A 22959-nucleotide genomic window follows, 5' to 3' on the forward strand; every position below is an offset into this window, starting at 1 on the left:
AATAACAGACTGTTTACTAGATGGACTATTCTGAATAATAACAGACTGTTTACTAGATGGACTATTCTGAATAATAACATACTGTCTACTAGACTATTCTGAATAATAACAGACTGTGTTTACTAGACTATTCTGAATAATAACAGACTGTTTACTAGACTATTCTGAATAATAACAGACTGTTTACTAGACTATTCTGAATAATAACAGACTGTTTACTAGACTATTCTGAATAACAGACTGTGTTTACTAGACTATTCTGAATAATAACAGACTGTTTACTAGACTATTCTGAATAATAACAGACTGTTTACTAGACTATTCTGAATAATAACATACTGTCTACTAGACTATTCTGAATAATAACAGACTGTTTACTAGACTATTCTGAATAATAACAGACTGTTTACTAGACTATTCTGAATAATAACATACTGTCTACTAGACTATTCTGAATAATAACAGACTGTCTACTAGACTATTCTGAATAATAACATACTGTCTACTAGACTATTCTGAATAACAGACTGTTTACTAGACTATTCTGAATAATAACAGACTGTTTACTAGACTATTCTGAATAATAACAGACTGTTTACTAGACTATTCTGAATAATAACAGACTGTTTACTAGACTATTCTGAATAATAACATACTGTCTACTAGACTATTCTGAATAATAACAGACTGTTTACTAGACTATTCTGAATAATAACAGACTGTTTACTAGACTATTCTGAATAATAACATACTGTCTACTAGACTATTCTGAATAATAACAGACTGTCTACTAGACTATTCTGAATAATAACATACTGTCTACTAGACTATTCTGAATAACAGACTGTTTACTAGACTATTCTGAATAATAACAGACTGTGTTTACTAGACTATTCTGAATAATAACATACTGTCTACTAGACTATTCTGAATAACAGACTGTTTACTAGACTATTCTGAATAATAACAGACTGTTTACTAGACTATTCTGAATAATAACATACTGTGTTTACTAGACTATTCTGAATAATAACAGACTGTTTACTAGACTATTCTGAATAATAACAGACTGTTTACTAGATGGACTATTCTGAATAATAACAGACTGTTTACTAGATGGACTATTCTGAATAATAACAGACTGTTTACTAGACTATTCTGAATAATAACAGACTGTGTTTACTAGACTATTCTGAATAATAACAGACTGTTTACTAGATGGACTATTCTGAATAATAACAGACTGTTTACTAGACTATTCTGAATAATAACATACTGTGTTTACTAGACTATTCTGAATAATAACAGACTGTTTACTAGACTATTCTGAATAATAACAGACTGTTTACTAGATGGACTATTCTGAATAATAACAGACTGTTTACTAGACTATTCTGAATAATAACAGACTGTGTTTACTAGACTATTCTGAATAATAACAGACTGTTTACTAGACTATTCTGAATAATAACAGACTGTTTACTAGATGGACTATTCTGAATAATAACAGACTGTTTACTAGACTATTCTGAATAATAACAGACTGTTTACTAGACTATTCTGAATAATAACAGACTGTTTACTAGACTATTCTGAATAATAACAGACTGTTTACTAGACTATTCTGAATAATAACAGACTGTTTACTAGACTATTCTGAATAATAACAGACTGTTTACTAGATGGACTATTCTGAATAATAACAGACTGTTTACTAGATGGACTATTCTGAATAATAACATACTGTCTACTAGACTATTCTGAATAATAACAGACTGTGTTTACTAGACTATTCTGAATAATAACAGACTGTTTACTAGACTATTCTGAATAATAACAGACTGTTTACTAGACTATTCTGAATAATAACAGACTGTTTACTAGACTATTCTGAATAACAGACTGTGTTTACTAGACTATTCTGAATAATAACAGACTGTTTACTAGATGGACTATTCTGAATAATAACAGACTGTTTACTAGATGGACTATTCTGAATAACAGACTGTTTACTAGACTATTCTGAATAATAACAGACTGTTTACTAGACTATTCTGAATAATAACAGACTGTGTTTACTAGACTATTCTGAATAATAACATACTGTCTACTAGACTATTCTGAATAACAGACTGTTTACTAGACTATTCTGAATAATAACAGACTGTGTTTACTAGACTATTCTGAATAATAACAGACTGTTTACTAGATGGACTATTCTGAATAATAACAGACTGTTTACTAGATGGACTATTCTGAATAACAGACTGTTTACTAGACTATTCTGAATAATAACAGACTGTTTACTAGACTATTCTGAATAATAACAGACTGTGTTTACTAGACTATTCTGAATAATAACATACTGTCTACTAGACTATTCTGAATAACAGACTGTTTACTAGACTATTCTGAATAATAACAGACTGTTTACTAGACTATTCTGAATAATAACATACTGTGTTTACTAGACTATTCTGAATAATAACAGACTGTTTACTAGACTATTCTGAATAATAACAGACTGTTTACTAGATGGACTATTCTGAATAATAACAGACTGTTTACTAGACTATTCTGAATAATAACAGACTGTTTACTAGACTATTCTGAATAATAACATACTGTGTTTACTAGACTATTCTGAATAATAACAGACTGTTTACTAGACTATTCTGAATAATAACAGACTGTCTACTAGATGGACTATTCTGAATAATAACAGACTGTTTACTAGACTATTCTGAATAATAACAGACTGTTTACTAGACTATTCTGAATAATAACAGACTGTGTTTACTAGACTATTCTGAATAATAACATACTGTCTACTAGACTATTCTGAATAATAACATACTGTTTACTAGATGGACTATTCTGAATAATAACAGACTGTTTACTAGACTATTCTGAATAATAACAGACTGTTTACTAGACTATTCTGAATAATAACAGACTGTTTACTAGACTATTCTGAATAATAACAGACTGTTTACTAGATGGACTATTCTGAATAATAACAGACTGTTTACTAGATGGACTATTCTGAATAATAACAGACTGTTTACTAGACTATTCTGAATAATAACAGACTGTCTACTAGATGGACTATTCTGAATAATAACATACTGTCTACTAGACTATTCTGAATAATAACAGACTGTTTACTAGACTATTCTGAATAATAACAGACTGTTTACTAGACTATTCTGAATAATAACAGACTGTTTACTAGATGGACTATTCTGAATAATAACAGACTGTTTACTAGATGGACTATTCTGAATAATAACATACTGTCTACTAGACTATTCTGAATAATAACAGACTGTGTTTACTAGACTATTCTGAATAATAACAGACTGTTTACTAGACTATTCTGAATAATAACAGACTGTTTACTAGACTATTCTGAATAATAACAGACTGTTTACTAGACTATTCTGAATAACAGACTGTGTTTACTAGACTATTCTGAATAATAACAGACTGTTTACTAGACTATTCTGAATAATAACAGACTGTTTACTAGACTATTCTGAATAATAACATACTGTGTTTACTAGACTATTCTGAATAATAACAGACTGTTTACTAGACTATTCTGAATAATAACAGACTGTTTACTAGATGGACTATTCTGAATAATAACATACTGTTTACTAGACTATTCTGAATAATAACAGACTGTTTACTAGATGGACTATTCTGAATAATAACAGACTGTTTACTAGACTATTCTGAATAATAACAGACTGTGTTTACTAGACTATTCTGAATAATAACAGACTGTTTACTAGACTATTCTGAATAATAACAGACTGTTTACTAGATGGACTATTCTGAATAATAACAGACTGTTTACTAGACTATTCTGAATAATAACAGACTGTTTACTAGACTATTCTGAATAATAACAGACTGTTTACTAGACTATTCTGAATAATAACAGACTGTTTACTAGACTATTCTGAATAATAACATACTGTCTACTAGACTATTCTGAATAATAACAGACTGTTTACTAGACTATTCTGAATAATAACAGACTGTTTACTAGATGGACTATTCTGAATAATAACAGACTGTTTACTAGACTATTCTGAATAATAACAGACTGTTTACTAGACTATTCTGAATAATAACAGACTGTTTACTAGACTATTCTGAATAATAACAGACTGTTTACTAGACTATTCTGAATAATAACATACTGTCTACTAGACTATTCTGAATAATAACAGACTGTTTACTAGACTATTCTGAATAATAACAGACTGTTTACTAGACTATTCTGAATAATAACATACTGTCTACTAGACTATTCTGAATAATAACAGACTGTCTACTAGATGGACTATTCTGAATAATAACAGACTGTTTACTAGACTATTCTGAATAATAACAGACTGTTTACTAGACTATTCTGAATAATAACAGACTGTGTTTACTAGACTATTCTGAATAATAACATACTGTCTACTAGACTATTCTGAATAATAACATACTGTTTACTAGATGGACTATTCTGAATAATAACAGACTGTTTACTAGACTATTCTGAATAATAACAGACTGTTTACTAGATGGACTATTCTGAATAATAACAGACTGTTTACTAGATGGACTATTCTGAATAATAACAGACTGTTTACTAGATGGACTATTCTGAATAATAACAGACTGTTTACTAGATGGACTATTCTGAATAATAACATACTGTCTACTAGACTATTCTGAATAATAACAGACTGTGTTTACTAGACTATTCTGAATAATAACAGACTGTTTACTAGACTATTCTGAATAATAACAGACTGTGTTTACTAGACTATTCTGAATAATAACAGACTGTTTACTAGACTATTCTGAATAATAACAGACTGTTTACTAGACTATTCTGAATAATAACATACTGTGTTTACTAGACTATTCTGAATAATAACAGACTGTTTACTAGACTATTCTGAATAATAACAGACTGTTTACTAGATGGACTATTCTGAATAATAACATACTGTTTACTAGACTATTCTGAATAATAACAGACTGTTTACTAGATGGACTATTCTGAATAATAACAGACTGTTTACTAGACTATTCTGAATAATAACAGACTGTGTTTACTAGACTATTCTGAATAATAACAGACTGTTTACTAGACTATTCTGAATAATAACAGACTGTTTACTAGATGGACTATTCTGAATAATAACAGACTGTTTACTAGACTATTCTGAATAATAACAGACTGTTTACTAGACTATTCTGAATAATAACAGACTGTTTACTAGACTATTCTGAATAATAACAGACTGTTTACTAGACTATTCTGAATAATAACATACTGTCTACTAGACTATTCTGAATAATAACAGACTGTTTACTAGACTATTCTGAATAATAACAGACTGTTTACTAGATGGACTATTCTGAATAATAACAGACTGTTTACTAGACTATTCTGAATAATAACAGACTGTTTACTAGACTATTCTGAATAATAACAGACTGTTTACTAGACTATTCTGAATAATAACAGACTGTTTACTAGACTATTCTGAATAATAACATACTGTCTACTAGACTATTCTGAATAATAACAGACTGTTTACTAGACTATTCTGAATAATAACAGACTGTTTACTAGACTATTCTGAATAATAACATACTGTCTACTAGACTATTCTGAATAATAACAGACTGTCTACTAGACTATTCTGAATAATAACATACTGTCTACTAGACTATTCTGAATAACAGACTGTTTACTAGACTATTCTGAATAATAACAGACTGTTTACTAGACTATTCTGAATAATAACAGACTGTTTACTAGACTATTCTGAATAATAACAGACTGTGTTTACTAGACTATTCTGAATAATAACATACTGTCTACTAGACTATTCTGAATAATAACATACTGTTTACTAGATGGACTATTCTGAATAATAACAGACTGTTTACTAGACTATTCTGAATAATAACAGACTGTTTACTAGATGGACTATTCTGAATAATAACAGACTGTTTACTAGATGGACTATTCTGAATAATAACAGACTGTTTACTAGACTATTCTGAATAATAACAGACTGTCTACTAGATGGACTATTCTGAATAATAACAGACTGTCTACTAGATGGACTATTCTGAATAATAACAGACTGTCTACTAGACTATTCTGAATAATAACAGACTGTTTACTAGACTATTCTGAATAACAGACTGTTTACTAGACTATTCTGAATAATAACAGACTGTGTTTACTAGACTATTCTGAATAATAACAGACTGTTTACTAGATGGACTATTCGTAATAATAACATACTGTTTACTAGACTATTCTGAATAACAGACTGTTTACTAGACTATTCTGAATAATAACAGACTGTGTTTACTAGACTATTCTGAATAATAACAGACTGTGTTTACTAGACTATTCTGAATAATAACAGACTGTTTACTAGACTATTCTGAATAATAACAGACTGTTTACTAGACTATTCTGAATAATAACAGACTGTTTACTAGACTATTCTGAATAACAGACTGTTTACTAGACTATTCTGAATAATAACAGACTGTGTTTACTAGACTATTCTGAATAATAACAGACTGTTTACTAGATGGACTATTCTGAATAATAACAGACTGTTTACTAGATGGACTATTCTGAATAACAGACTGTTTACTAGACTATTCTGAATAATAACAGACTGTTTACTAGACTATTCTGAATAATAACAGACTGTGTTTACTAGACTATTCTGAATAATAACATACTGTCTACTAGACTATTCTGAATAACAGACTGTTTACTAGACTATTCTGAATAATAACAGACTGTGTTTACTAGACTATTCTGAATAATAACAGACTGTTTACTAGATGGACTATTCTGAATAATAACAGACTGTTTACTAGATGGACTATTCTGAATAACAGACTGTTTACTAGACTATTCTGAATAATAACAGACTGTTTACTAGACTATTCTGAATAATAACAGACTGTGTTTACTAGACTATTCTGAATAATAACATACTGTCTACTAGACTATTCTGAATAACAGACTGTTTACTAGACTATTCTGAATAATAACAGACTGTGTTTACTAGACTATTCTGAATAATAACATACTGTCTACTAGACTATTCTGAATAATAACATACTGTCTACTAGACTATTCTGAATAATAACAGACTGTTTACTAGACTATTCTGAATAATAACAGACTGTTTACTAGACTATTCTGAATAATAACATACTGTCTACTAGACTATTCTGAATAATAACAGACTGTTTACTAGATGGACTATTCTGAATAATAACAGACTGTTTACTAGACTATTCTGAATAATAACAGACTGTGTTTACTAGACTATTCTGAATAATAACATACTGTCTACTAGACTATTCTGAATAATAACGGACTGTTTACTAGACTATTCTGAATAATAACATACTGTTTACTAGACTATTCTGAATAATAACAGACTGTTTACTAGACTATTCTGAATAATAACAGACTGTCTACTAGACTATTCTGAATAATAACATACTGTCTACTAGACTATTCTGAATAATAACAGACTGTTTACTAGACTATTCTGAATAATAACAGACTGTTTACTAGATGGACTATTCTGAATAATAACAGACTGTTTACTAGACTATTCTGAATAATAACAGACTGTTTACTAGACTATTCTGAATAATAACATACTGTCTACTAGACTATTCTGAATAACAGACTGTTTACTAGATGGACTATTCTGAATAATAACAGACTGTTTACTAGACTATTCTGAATAATAACAGACTGTTTACTAGATGGACTATTCTGAATAATAACAGACTGTCTACTAGACTATTCTGAATAATAACATACTGTCTACTAGACTATTCTGAATAATAACATACTGTCTACTAGACTATTCTGAATAATAACAGACTGTTTACTAGACTATTCTGAATAATAACATACTGTTTACTAGACTATTCTGAATAATAACAGACTGTTTACTAGACTATTCTGAATAATAACAGACTGTGTTTACTAGACTATTCTGAATAATAACAGACTGTTTACTAGATGGACTATTCTGAATAATAACAGACTGTCTACTAGACTATTCTGAATAATAACAGACTGTTTACTAGACTATTCTGAATAATAACATACTGTTTACTAGATGGACTATTCTGAATAATAACAGACTGTTTACTAGACTATTCTGAATAATAACAGACTGTCTACTAGATGGACTATTCTGAATAATAACAGACTGTTTACTAGACTATTCTGAATAATAACAGACTGTTTACTAGATGGACTATTCTGAATAATAACATACTGTTTACTAGACTATTCTGAATAATAACAGACTGTTTACTAGACTATTCTGAATAATAACAGACTGTTTACTAGACTATTCTGAATAATAACAGACTGTTTACTAGATGGACTATTCTGAATAATAACAGACTGTTTACTAGACTATTCTGAATAATAACAGACTGTTTACTAGACTATTCTGAATAATAACAGACTGTCTACTAGATGGACTATTCTGAATAATAACAGACTGTTTACTAGACTATTCTGAATAATAACAGACTGTGTTTACTAGACTATTCTGAATAATAACAGACTGTTTACTAGATGGACTATTCTGAATAATAATATACTGTTTACTAGACTATTCTGAATAATAACAGACTGTTTACTAGACTATTCTGAATAATAACAGACTGTTTACTAGACTATTCTGAATAATAACATACTGTCTACTAGACTATTCTGAATAACAGACTGTTTACTAGACTATTCTGAATAATAACAGACTGTGTTTACTAGACTATTCTGAATAATAACATACTGTCTACTAGACTATTCTGAATAATAACATACTGTCTACTAGACTATTCTGAATAATAACAGACTGTTTACTAGACTATTCTGAATAATAACAGACTGTTTACTAGACTATTCTGAATAATAACATACTGTTTACTAGATGGACTATTCTGAATAATAACAGACTGTTTACTAGACTATTCTGAATAATAACAGACTGTGTTTACTAGACTATTCTGAATAATAACATACTGTCTACTAGACTATTCTGAATAATAACGGACTGTTTACTAGACTATTCTGAATAATAACATACTGTTTACTAGACTATTCTGAATAATAACAGACTGTTTACTAGACTATTCTGAATAATAACAGACTGTCTACTAGACTATTCTGAATAATAACATACTGTCTACTAGACTATTCTGAATAATAACAGACTGTTTACTAGACTATTCTGAATAATAACAGACTGTTTACTAGATGGACTATTCTGAATAATAACAGACTGTTTACTAGACTATTCTGAATAATAACAGACTGTTTACTAGACTATTCTGAATAATAACATACTGTCTACTAGACTATTCTGAATAACAGACTGTTTACTAGATGGACTATTCTGAATAATAACAGACTGTTTACTAGACTATTCTGAATAATAACAGACTGTTTACTAGATGGACTATTCTGAATAATAACAGACTGTCTACTAGACTATTCTGAATAATAACATACTGTCTACTAGACTATTCTGAATAATAACATACTGTCTACTAGACTATTCTGAATAATAACAGACTGTTTACTAGACTATTCTGAATAATAACATACTGTTTACTAGACTATTCTGAATAATAACAGACTGTTTACTAGACTATTCTGAATAATAACAGACTGTGTTTACTAGACTATTCTGAATAATAACAGACTGTTTACTAGATGGACTATTCTGAATAATAACAGACTGTCTACTAGACTATTCTGAATAATAACAGACTGTTTACTAGACTATTCTGAATAATAACATACTGTTTACTAGATGGACTATTCTGAATAATAACAGACTGTTTACTAGACTATTCTGAATAATAACAGACTGTCTACTAGATGGACTATTCTGAATAATAACAGACTGTTTACTAGACTATTCTGAATAATAACAGACTGTTTACTAGATGGACTATTCTGAATAATAACATACTGTTTACTAGACTATTCTGAATAATAACAGACTGTTTACTAGACTATTCTGAATAATAACAGACTGTTTACTAGACTATTCTGAATAATAACAGACTGTTTACTAGATGGACTATTCTGAATAATAACAGACTGTTTACTAGACTATTCTGAATAATAACAGACTGTCTACTAGATGGACTATTCTGAATAATAACAGACTGTTTACTAGACTATTCTGAATAATAACAGACTGTGTTTACTAGACTATTCTGAATAATAACAGACTGTTTACTAGATGGACTATTCTGAATAATAATATACTGTTTACTAGACTATTCTGAATAATAACAGACTGTTTACTAGACTATTCTGAATAATAACAGACTGTTTACTAGACTATTCTGAATAATAACAGACTGTTTACTAGACTATTATGAATAATAACAGACTGTTTACTAGACTATTCTGAATAATAACAGACTGTTTACTAGACTATTCTGAATAATAACAGACTGTTTACTAGACTATTATGAATAATAACAGACTGTTTACTAGACTATTCTGAATAATAACAGACTGTTTACTAGACTATTATGAATAATAACAGACTGTTTACTAGATGGACTATTCTGAATAATAACAGACTGTTTACTAGACTATTCTGAATAATAACAGACTGTCTACTAGATGGACTATTCTGAATAATAACAGACTGTTTACTAGACTATTCTGAATAATAACAGACTGTTTACTAGATGGACTATTCTGAATAATAACAGACTGTTTACTAGATGGACTATTCTGAATAATAACAGACTGTTTACTAGACTATTCTGAATAATAACAGACTGTCTACTAGATGGACTATTCTGAATAATAACAGACTGTTTACTAGACTATTCTGAATAATAACAGACTGTTTACTAGATGGACTATTCTGAATAATAACAGACTGTTTACTAGATGGACTATTCTGAATAATAACAGACTGTTTACTAGATGGACTATTCTGAATAATAACAGACTGTTTACTAGACTATTCTGAATAATAACAGACTGTCTACTAGATGGACTATTCTGAATAATAACAGACTGTTTACTAGACTATTCTGAATAATAACAGACTGTTTACTAGACTATTCTGAATAATAACATACTGTCTACTAGACTATTCTGAATAATAACAGACTGTTTACTAGACTATTCTGAATAATAACAGACTGTGTTTACTAGATGGACTATTCTGAATAATAACAGACTGTTTACTAGACTATTCTGAATAATAACAGACTGTTTACTAGACTATTCTGAATAATAACAGACTGTGTTTACTAGACTATTCTGAATAATAACAGACTGTTTACTAGACTATTCTGAATAATAACAGACTGTTTACTAGACTATTCTGAATAATAACAGACTGTTTACTAGACTATTCTGAATAATAACATACTGTTTACTAGACTATTCTGAATAATAACAGACTGTTTACTAGATGGACTATTCTGAATAATAACAGACTGTTTACTAGACTATTCTGAATAATAACAGACTGTTTACTAGACTATTCTGAATAATAACAGACTGTTTACTAGACTATTCTGAATAATAACATACTGTCTACTAGACTATTCTGAATAATAACAGACTGTTTACTAGACTATTCTGAATAATAACAGACTGTTTACTAGACTATTCTGAATAATAACATACTGTCTACTAGACTATTCTGAATAATAACAGACTGTTAACTAGACTATTCTGAATAATAACAGACTGTTTACTAGACTATTCTGAATAATAACAGACTGTGTTTACTAGACTATTCTGAATAATAACAGACTGTTTACTAGACTATTCTGAATAATAACATACTGTTTACTAGATGGACTATTCTGAATAATAACAGACTGTTTACTAGACTATTCTGAATAATAACAGACTGTTTACTAGACTATTCTGAATAATAACATATTGTTTACTAGATGGACTATTCTGAATAATAACAGACTGTTTACTAGATGGACTATTCTGAATAACAGACTGTTTACTAGACTATTCTGAATAATAACAGACTGTGTTTACTAGACTATTCTGAATAATAACAGACTGTTTACTAAATGGACTATTCTGAATAATAACAGACTGTTTACTAGACTATTCTGAATAATAACATACTGTTTACTAGACTATTCTGAATAATAACAGACTGTTTACTAGATGGACTATTCTGAATAAAAATATACTGTTTACTAGACTATTCTGAATAATAACAGACTGTTTACTAGATGGACTATTCTGAATAATAACAGACTGTTTACTAGATGGACTATTCTGAATAATAACAGACTGTTTACTAGATGGACTATTCTGAATAATAACAGACTGTTTACTAGATGGACTATTCTGAATAATAACAGACTGTTTACTAGACTATTCTGAATAATAACAGACTGTTTACTAGATGGACTATTCTGAATAATAACAGACTGTTTACTAGATGGACTATTCTGAATAATAACAGACTGTTTACTAGATGGACTATTCTGAATAATAACAGACTGTTTACTAGACTATTCTGAATAATAACAGACTGTGTTTACTAGACTATTCTGAATAATAACAGACTGTTTACTAGACTATTCTGAATAATAACAGACTGTTTACTAGACTATTCTGAATAATAACAGACTGTTTACTAGATGGACTATTCTGAATAATAACAGACTGTTTACTAGACTATTCTGAATAATAACGGACTGTTTACTAGACTATTCTGAATAATAACAGACTGTTTACTAGACTATTCTGAATAATAACAGACTGTTTACTAGACTATTCTGAATAATAACAGACTGTTTACTAGATGGACTATTCTGAATAATAACAGACTGTTTACTAGATGGACTATTCTGAATAACAGACTGTTTACTAGATGGACTATTATGAATAATAACAGACTGTGTTTACTAGACTATTCTGAATAATAACAGACTGTTTACTAGACTATTCTGAATAATAACAGACTGTTTACTAGACTATTCTGAATAATAACAGACTGTGTCTACTAGACTATTCTGAATAATAACGGACTGTTTACTAGACTATTCTGAATAATAACAGACTGTTTACTAGATGGACTATTCTGAATAATAACAGACTGTTTACTAGACTATTCTGAATAATAACAGACTGTGTTTACTAGACTATTCTGAATAATAACGGACTGTTTACTAGACTATTCTGAATAATAACAGACTGTTTACTAGATGGACTATTCTGAATAATAACAGACTGTTTACTAGACTATTCTGAATAATAACAGACTGTTTACTAGACTATTCTGAATAATTACAGACTGTTTACTAGACTATTCTGAATAATATTAGACTGTGTTTACTAGATGGTGTGTGTGGTTGGTTATTCTAACCTAATAGATATCATGTGTTCTCCAGGTGAGCCACAGGTCGACCCAACGCCAGGTTAACATCACAGTGCGTAAGCAGCTGAGTGGCTGGTGGGACAGACTCACCCTACAGGAGAAGAAACCCCTGTTCCTGGCTCCTGACTTCGACCGCTGGATGGACGAGTCTGACGCTGAGATGGAGCTACGGGAGAAGGTGACGTCCTGTAATGTTAATTCAGGATGTCAGGATGCATTTGGTGTTACAGCAGATAAGGCTCATTAATGAGAGAGACAGCGCCTGCCTGCCTGCCTGTGTCTGCCTGCCTGTCTGCCTGCCTGTGTCTGCCTGCCTGCCTGCCTGCCTGTGCCTGCCTGCCTGTGTCTGCCTGCCTGTGCCTGCCTGCCTGTGTCTGCCTGCCTGTGCCTGCCTGCCTGTGTCTGCCTGCCTGTGTCTGCCTGCCTGCCTGTCTGCCTGCGTCTGCCTGCCTGTGCCTGCCTGCCTGCCTGTGTCTGTCTGCCTGCCTGCCTGTCTGCCTGTCTGCCTGCCTGCCTGCCTGCCTGTGTCTGTCTGCCTGCCTGTGTCTGTCTGCCTGCCTGTCTGTCTCTGCGGTGAGGGAAGAGCATCAAGCATAGCACATTGTGACAGTGATTACTTCATATATGTTATAATTGATTCATAACAATATAATATAGAACACTTACTGTATATATATATTCGTTGTGTATTCTGTTGTAACTTTACAGGAGGAGAAAAAGAATCGACTGAACATGGAGGCAAGGCTGTCAGAGGACTGTGAGTATAACACACTGTATTTAACAAGTTGAGGACTGTCAGAGGACTGGGAGTGTAACACACTGTATTTAACAAGTTGAGGACTGTCAGAGGAACACACTGTATTTAACAAGTTGAGGACTGTCAGAGGACTGGGAGTATAACACACTGTATTTAACAAGTTGAGGACTGGGAGTGTAACACACTGTATTTAACAAGTTGAGGACTGGGAGTGTAACACACTGTATTTAACAAGTTGAGGACTGTCAGAGGACTGGGAGTATAACACACTGTATTTAACAAGTTGAGGACTGTCAGAGGACTGGGAGTATAACACACTGTATTTAACAAGTTGAGGACTGGGAGTATAACACACTGTATTTAACAAGTTGAGGACTGTGAGTATAACACACTGTATTTAACAAGTTGAGGACTGTCAGAGGACTGGGAGTATAACACACTGTATTTAACAAGTTGAGGACTGTGAGTATAACACACTGTATTTAACAAGTTGAGGACTGTCAGAGGACTGAGTATAACACACTGTATTTAACAAGTTGAGGACTGTCAGAGGACTGGGAGTATAACACACTGTATTTAACAAGTTGAGGACTGTGAGTATAACACACTGTATTTAACAAGTTGAGGACTGGGAGTATAACACACTGTATTTAACAAGTTGAGGACTGGGAGTATAACACACTGTATTTAACAAGTTGAGGACTGTCAGAGGACTGGGAGTATAACACACTGTATTTAACAAGTTGAGGACTGGGAGTATAACACACTGTATTTAACAAGTTGAGGACTGTCAGAGGACTGGGAGTATAACACACTGTATTTAACAAGTTGAGGACTGGGAGTATAACACACTGTATTTAACAAGTTGAGGACTGTCAGAGGACTGGGAGTGTAACACACTGTATTTAACAAGTTGAGGACTGTCAGAGGACTGGGAGTATAACACACTGTATTTAACAAGTTGAGGACTGGGAGTATAACACACTGTATTTAACAAGTTGAGGACTGGGAGTATAACACACTGTATTTAACAAGTTGAGGACTGTCAGAGGACTGGGAGTATAACACACTGTATTTAACAAGTTGAGGACTGTGAGTATAACACACTGTATTTAACAAGTTGAGGACTGGGAGTATAACACACTGTATTTAACAAGTTGAGGACTGTGAGTATAACACACTGTATTTAACAAGTTGAGGACTGTCAGAGGACTGTGAGTATAACACACTGTATTTAACAAGTTGAGGACTGGGAGTATAACACACTGTATTTAACAAGTTGAGGACTGTCAGAGGACTGGGAGTATAACACACTGTATTTAACAAGTTGAGGACTGGGAGTATAACACACTGTATTTAACAAGTTGAGGACTGGGAGTATAACACACTGTATTTAACAAGTTGAGGACTGTGAGTATAACACACTGTATTTAACAAGTTGAGGACTGTGAGTATAACACACTGTATTTAACAAGTTGAGGACTGTGAGTATAACACACTGTATTTAACAAGTTGAGGACTGGGAGTATAACACACTGTATTTAACAAGTTGAGGACTGGGAGTATAACACACTGTATTTAACAAGTTGAGGACTGTGAGTATAACACACTGTATTTAACAAGTTGAGGACTGGGAGTATAACACACTGTATTTAACAAGTTGAGGACTGTCAGAGGACTGGGAGTATAACACACTGTATTTAACAAGTTGAGGACTGTCAGAGGACTGGGAGTATAACACACTGTATTTAACAAGTTGAGGACTGTCAGAGGACTGGGAGTGTAACACACTGTATTTAACAAGTTGAGGACTGGGAGTATAACACACTGTATTTAACAAGTTGAGGACTGGGAGTATAACACACTGTATTTAACAAGTTGAGGACTGTCAGAGGACTGGGAGTATAACACACTGTATTTAACAAGTTGAGGACTGTCAGAGGACTGGGAGTATAACACACTGTATTTAACAAGTTGAGGACTGGGAGTATAGCACACTGTATTTAACAAGTTGAGGACTGTGAGTATAACACACTGTATTTAACAAGTTGAGGACTGTGAGTGTAACACACTGTATTTAACAAGTTGAGGACTGGGAGTATAACACACTGTATTTAACAAGTTGAGGACTGGGAGTATAACACACTGTATTTAACAAGTTGAGGACTGGGAGTATAACACACTGTATTTAACAAGTTGAGGACTGTCAGAGGACTGGGAGTGTAACACACTGTATTTAACAAGTTGAGGACTGGGAGTATAACACACTGTATTTAACAAGTTGAGGACTGGGAGTATAACACACTGTATTTAACAAGTTGAGGACTGTCAGAGGACTGGGAGTATAACACACTGTATTTAACAAGTTGAGGACTGTCAGAGGACTGGGAGTATAACACACTGTATTTAACAAGTTGAGGACTGGGAGTATAGCACACTGTATTTAACAAGTTGAGGACTGTGAGTATAACACACTGTATTTAACAAGTTGAGGACTGTGAGTGTAACACACTGTATTTAACAAGTTGAGGACTGGGAGTATAACACACTGTATTTAACAAGTTGAGGACTGGGAGTATAACACACTGTATTTAACAAGTTGAGGACTGTCAGAGGACTGGGAGTATAACACACTGTATTTAACAAGTTGAGGACTGTCAGAGGACTGGGAGTATAACACACTGTATTTAACAAGTTGAGGACTGGGAGTATAACACACTGTATTTAACAAGTTGAGGACTGTCAGAGGACTGGGAGTATAACACACTGTATTTAACAAGTTGAGGACTGTCAGAGGACTGGGAGTATAACACACTGTATTTAACAAGTTGAGGACTGGGAGTATAACACACTGTATTTAACAAGTTGAGGACTGTCAGAGGACTGGGAGTATAACACACTGTATTTAACAAGTTGAGGACTGGGAGTATAACACACTGTATTTAACAAGTTGAGGACTGTCAGAGGACTGGGAGTATAACACACTGTATTTAACAAGTTGAGGACTGGGAGTATAACACACTGTATTTAACAAGTTGAGGACTGGGAGTATAACACACTGTATTTAACAAGTTGAGGACTGGGAGTATAACACACTGTATTTAACAAGTTGAGGACTGGGAGTATAACACACTGTATTTAACAAGTTGAGGACTGGGAGTATAACACACTGTATTTAACAAGTTGAGGACTGGGAGTATAACACACTGTATTTAACAAGTTGAGGACTGGGAGTATAACACACTGTATTTAACAAGTTGAGGACTGGGAGTATAACACACTGTATTTAACAAGTTGAGGACTGTGAGTATAACACACTGTATTTAACAAGTTGAGGACTGGGAGTATAACACACTGTATTTAACAAGTTGAGGACTGGGAGTATAACACACTGTATTTAACAAGTTGAGGACTGGGAGTATAACACACTGTATTTAACAAGTTGAGGACTGGGAGTATAACACACTGTATTTAACAAGTTGAGGACTGTCAGAGGACTGGGAGTATAACACACTGTATTTAACAAGTTGAGGACTGGGAGTATAACACACTGTATTTAACAAGTTGAGGACTGGGAGTATAACACACTGTATTTAACAAGTTGAGGACTGTCAGAGGACTGTGAGTATAACACACTGTATTTAACAAGTTGAGGACTGTGAGTATAACACACTGTATTTAACAAGTTGAGGACTGGGAGTATAACACACTGTATTTAACAAGTTGAGGACTGTCAGAGGACTGGGAGTATAACACACTGTATTTAACAAGTTGAGGACTGTGAGTATAACACACTGTATTTAACAAGTTGAGGACTGGGAGTATAACACACTGTATTTAACAAGTTGAGGACTGTCAGAGGACTGTGAGTATAACACACTGTATTTAACAAGTTGAGGACTGTGAGTATAACACACTGTATTTAACAAGTTGAGGACTGGGAGTATAACACACTGTATTTAACAAGTTGAGGACTGTGAGTATAACACACTGTATTTAACAAGTTGAGGACTGTCAGAGGACTGTGAGTATAACACACTGTATTTAACAAGTTGAGGACTGGGAGTGTAACACACTGTATTTAACAAGTTGAGGACTGTGAGTATAACACACTGTATTTAACAAGTTGAGGACTGGGAGTATAACACACTGTATTTAACAAGTTGAGGACTGTGAGTATAACACACTGTATTTAACAAGTTGAGGACTGTCAGAGGACTGGGAGTATAACACACTGTATTTAACAAGTTGAGGACTGTGAGTATAACACACTGTATTTAACAAGTTGAGGACTGGGAGTATAGCACACTGTATTTAACAAGTTGAGGACTGTGAGTATAACACACTGTATTTAACAAGTTGAGGACTGGGAGTGTAACACACTGTATTTAACAAGTTGAGGACTGTCAGAGGACTGTGAGTATAACACACTGTATTTAACAAGTTGAGGACTGTCAGAGGACTGGGAGTATAACACACTGTATTTAACAAGTTGAGGACTGTGAGTATAACACACTGTATTTAACAAGTTGAGGACTGGGAGTATAACACACTGTATTTAACAAGTTGAGGACTGGGAGTATAACACACTGTATTTAACAAGTTGAGGACTGGGAGTATAACACACTGTATTTAACAAGTTGAGGACTGTCAGAGGACTGGGAGTATAACACACTGTATTTAACAAGTTGAGGACTGGGAGTATAGCACACTGTATTTAACAAGTTGAGGACTGGGAGTATAACACACTGTATTTAACAAGTTGAGGACTGTCAGAGGACTGGGAGTGTAACACACTGTATTTAACAAGTTGAGGACTGTCAGAGGACTGGGAGTGTAACACACTGTATTTAACAAGTTGAGGACTGGGAGTATAACACACTGTATTTAACAAGTTGAGGACTGGGAGTATAACACACTGTATTTAACAAGTTGAGGACTGTCAGAGGACTGGGAGTATAACACACTGTATTTAACAAGTTGAGGACTGGGAGTATAACACACTGTATTTAACAAGTTGAGGACTGGGAGTATAACACACTGTATTTAACAAGTTGAGGACTGTCAGAGGACTGGGAGTATAACACACTGTATTTAACAAGTTGAGGACTGTCAGAGGACTGGGAGTATAACACACTGTATTTAACAAGTTGAGGACTGTCAGAGGACTGTGAGTATAACACACTGTATTTAACAAGTTGAGGACTGTGAGTATAACACACTGTATTTAACAAGTTGAGGACTGGGAGTATAGCACACTGTATTTAACAAGTTGAGGACTGGGAGTATAACACACTGTATTTAACAAGTTGAGGACTGGGAGTATAGCACACTGTATTTAACAAGTTGAGGACTGGGAGTATAACACACTGTATTTAACAAGTTGAGGACTGTCAGAGGACTGTGAGTATAACACACTGTATTTAACAAGTTGAGGACTGGGAGTATAACACACTGTATTTAACAAGTTGAGGACTGTCAGAGGACTGGGAGTATAACACACTGTATTTAACAAGTTGAGGACTGTCAGAGGACTGGGAGTATAACACACTGTATTTAACAAGTTGAGGACTGTCAGAGGACTGTGAGTATAACACACTGTATTTAACAAGTTGAGGACTGTCAGAGGACTGGGAGTGTAACACACTGTATTTAACAAGTTGAGGACTGTCAGAGGACTGTGAGTATAACACACTGTATTTAACAAGTTGAGGACTGGGAGTATAACACACTGTATTTAACAAGTTGAGGACTGTGAGTATAACACACTGTATTTAACAAGTTGAGGACTGGGAGTATAACACACTGTATTTAACAAGTTGAGGACTGTCAGAGGACTGGGAGTATAACACACTGTATTTAACAAGTTGAGGACTGGGAGTATAACACACTGTATTTAACAAGTTGAGGACTGGGAGTATAACACACTGTATTTAACAAGTTGAGGACTGTCAGAGGACTGGGAGTATAACACACTGTATTTAACAAGTTGAGGACTGTCAGAGGACTGGGAGTATAACACACTGTATTTAACAAGTTGAGGACTGGGAGTGTAACACACTGTATTTAACAAGTTGAGGACTGGGAGTATAACACACTGTATTTAACAAGTTGAGGACTGTCAGAGGACTGGGAGTATAACACACTGTATTTAACAAGTTGAGGACTGGGAGTATAACACACTGTATTTAACAAGTTGAGGACTGGGAGTATAACACACTGTATTTAACAAGTTGAGGACTGGGAGTATAACACACTGTATTTAACAAGTTGAGGACTGTCAGAGGACTGGGAGTATAACACACTGTATTTAACAAGTTGAGGACTGTCAGAGGACTGGGAGTATAACACACTGTATTTAACAAGTTGAGGACTGTCAGAGGACTGGGAGTATAACACACTGTATTTAACAAGTTGAGGACTGTCAGAGGACTGGGAGTATAACACACTGTATTTAACAAGTTGAGGACTGTGAGTATAACACACTGTATTTAACAAGTTGAGGACTGGGAGTATAACACACTGTATTTAACAAGTTGAGGACTGTCAGAGGACTGGGAGTATAACACACTGTATTTAACAAGTTGAGGACTGGGAGTATAACACACTGTATTTAACAAGTTGAGGACTGGGAGTATAACACACTGTATTTAACAAGTTGAGGACTGTCAGAGGACTGGGAGTGTAACACACTGTATTTAACAAGTTGAGGACTGTCAGAGGACTGTGAGTATAACACACTGTATTTAACAAGTTGAGGACTGGGAGTATAACACACTGTATTTAACAAGTTGAGGACTGTCAGAGGACTGGGAGTATAACACACTGTATTTAACAAGTTGAGGACTGGGAGTATAACACACTGTATTTAACAAGTTGAGGACTGTCAGAGGACTGGGAGTATAACACACTGTATTTAACAAGTTGAGGACTGTGAGTATAACACACTGTATTTAACAAGTTGAGGACTGGGAGTATAGCACACTGTATTTAACAAGTTGAGGACTGTCAGAGGACTGTGAGTATAACACACTGTATTTAACAAGTTGAGGACTGGGAGTATAACACACTGTATTTAACAAGTTGAGGACTGTCAGAGGACTGTGAGTATAACACACTGTATTTAACAAGTTGAGGACTGTCAGAGGACTGGGAGTGTAACACACTGTATTTAACAAGTTGAGGACTGTCAGAGGACTGGGAGTATAACACACTATTTTTATGTGTAAGAAATATAGGCAGAGAATGTGGCATGTGACCTATATTGTGAATTTCTTCCCAGCATACATCACTCTGAAGAAAGCTTTTCTGTTCACCTACAACCTGGTTCAGTTCTTGGGCTTCTCCTGGATCTTCATCAACATGACCATCCGACTCTTTATACTGGGACAAGGTGAATCACTTCAGTTTGACATGACCATCTGACTCTTTATACTGGGACAAGGTGAATCACTTCAGTTAGACATGACCATCTGACTCTTTATACTGGGACAAGGTGAATCACTTCAGTTTGACATGACCATCCGACTCTTTATACTGGGACAAGGTGAATCACTTCAGTTTGACATGACCATCTGACTCTTTATACTGGGACAAGGTGAATCACTTCAGTTTGACATGACCATCTGACTCTTTATACTGGGACAAGGTGAATCACTTCAGTTTGACATGACCATCCGACTCTTTATACTGGGACAAGGTGAATCACTTCAGTTTGACATGACCATCTGACTCTTTATACTGGGACAAGGTGAATCACTTCAGTTAGACATGACCATCTGACTCTTTATACTGGGACAAGGTGAATCACTTCAGTTAGACATGACCATCCGACTCTTTATACTGGGACAAGGTGAATCACTTCAGTTAGACATGACCATCTGACTCTTTATACTGGGACAAGGTGAATCACTTCAGTTAGACATGACCATCTGACTCTTTATACTGGGACAAGGTGAATCACTTCAGTTAGACATGACCATCCGACTCTTTATACTGGGACAAGGTGAATCACTTCAGTTAGACATGACCATCTGACTCTTTATACTGGGACAAGGTGAATCACTTCAGTTTGACATGACCATCTGACTCTTTATACTGGGACAAGGTGAATCACTTCAGTTTGACATGACCATCTGACTCTTTATACTGGGACAAGGTGAATCACTTCAGTTTGACATGGCCATCTGACTCTTTATACTGGGACAAGGTGAATCACTTCAGTTTGACATGACCATCTGACTCTTTATACTGGGACAAGGTGAATCACTTCAGTTTGACATGACCATCTGACTCTTTATACTGGGACAAGGTGAATCACTTCAGTTAGACATGACCATCTGACTCTTTATACTGGGACAAGGTGAATCACTTCAGTTAGACATGACCATCTGACTCTTTATACTGGGACAAGGTGAATCACTTCAGTTTGACATGACCATCTGACTCTTTATACTGGGACAAGGTGAATCACTTCAGTTAGACATGACCATCCGACTCGTTATACTGGGACAAGGTGAATCACTTCAGTTTGACATGACCATCTGACTCTTTATACTGGGACAAGGTGAATCACTTCAGTTTGACATGACCATCCGACTCTTTATACTGGGACAAGGTGAATCACTTCAGTTTGACATGACCATCTGACTCTTTATACTGGGACAAGGTGAATCACTTCAGTTAGACATGACGTTGTGTGAGCCT

General features: G+C 33.9%; 1 protein-coding gene across 1 annotated transcript in view; it reads left to right on the forward strand.

Annotated features, from left to right (window-relative positions):
* Nucleotides 1–22959, forward strand: part of hacd3 (3-hydroxyacyl-CoA dehydratase 3) — a 51519-nt gene that overhangs the window by 22807 nt on the left and 5753 nt on the right. The window contains exons 4-6 of the mRNA XM_036968545.1: nucleotides 13510–13674; nucleotides 14205–14253; nucleotides 21536–21646. Coding sequence (XP_036824440.1) covers nucleotides 13510–13674; nucleotides 14205–14253; nucleotides 21536–21646 — 325 coding nt within the window. The remainder of the gene's footprint in view (nucleotides 1–13509; nucleotides 13675–14204; nucleotides 14254–21535; nucleotides 21647–22959) is intronic.

This window comes from Oncorhynchus mykiss, chromosome 30, assembly GCF_013265735.2.
Source record: "Oncorhynchus mykiss isolate Arlee chromosome 30, USDA_OmykA_1.1, whole genome shotgun sequence".
Lineage (NCBI taxonomy): Eukaryota > Metazoa > Chordata > Actinopteri > Salmoniformes > Salmonidae > Oncorhynchus > Oncorhynchus mykiss.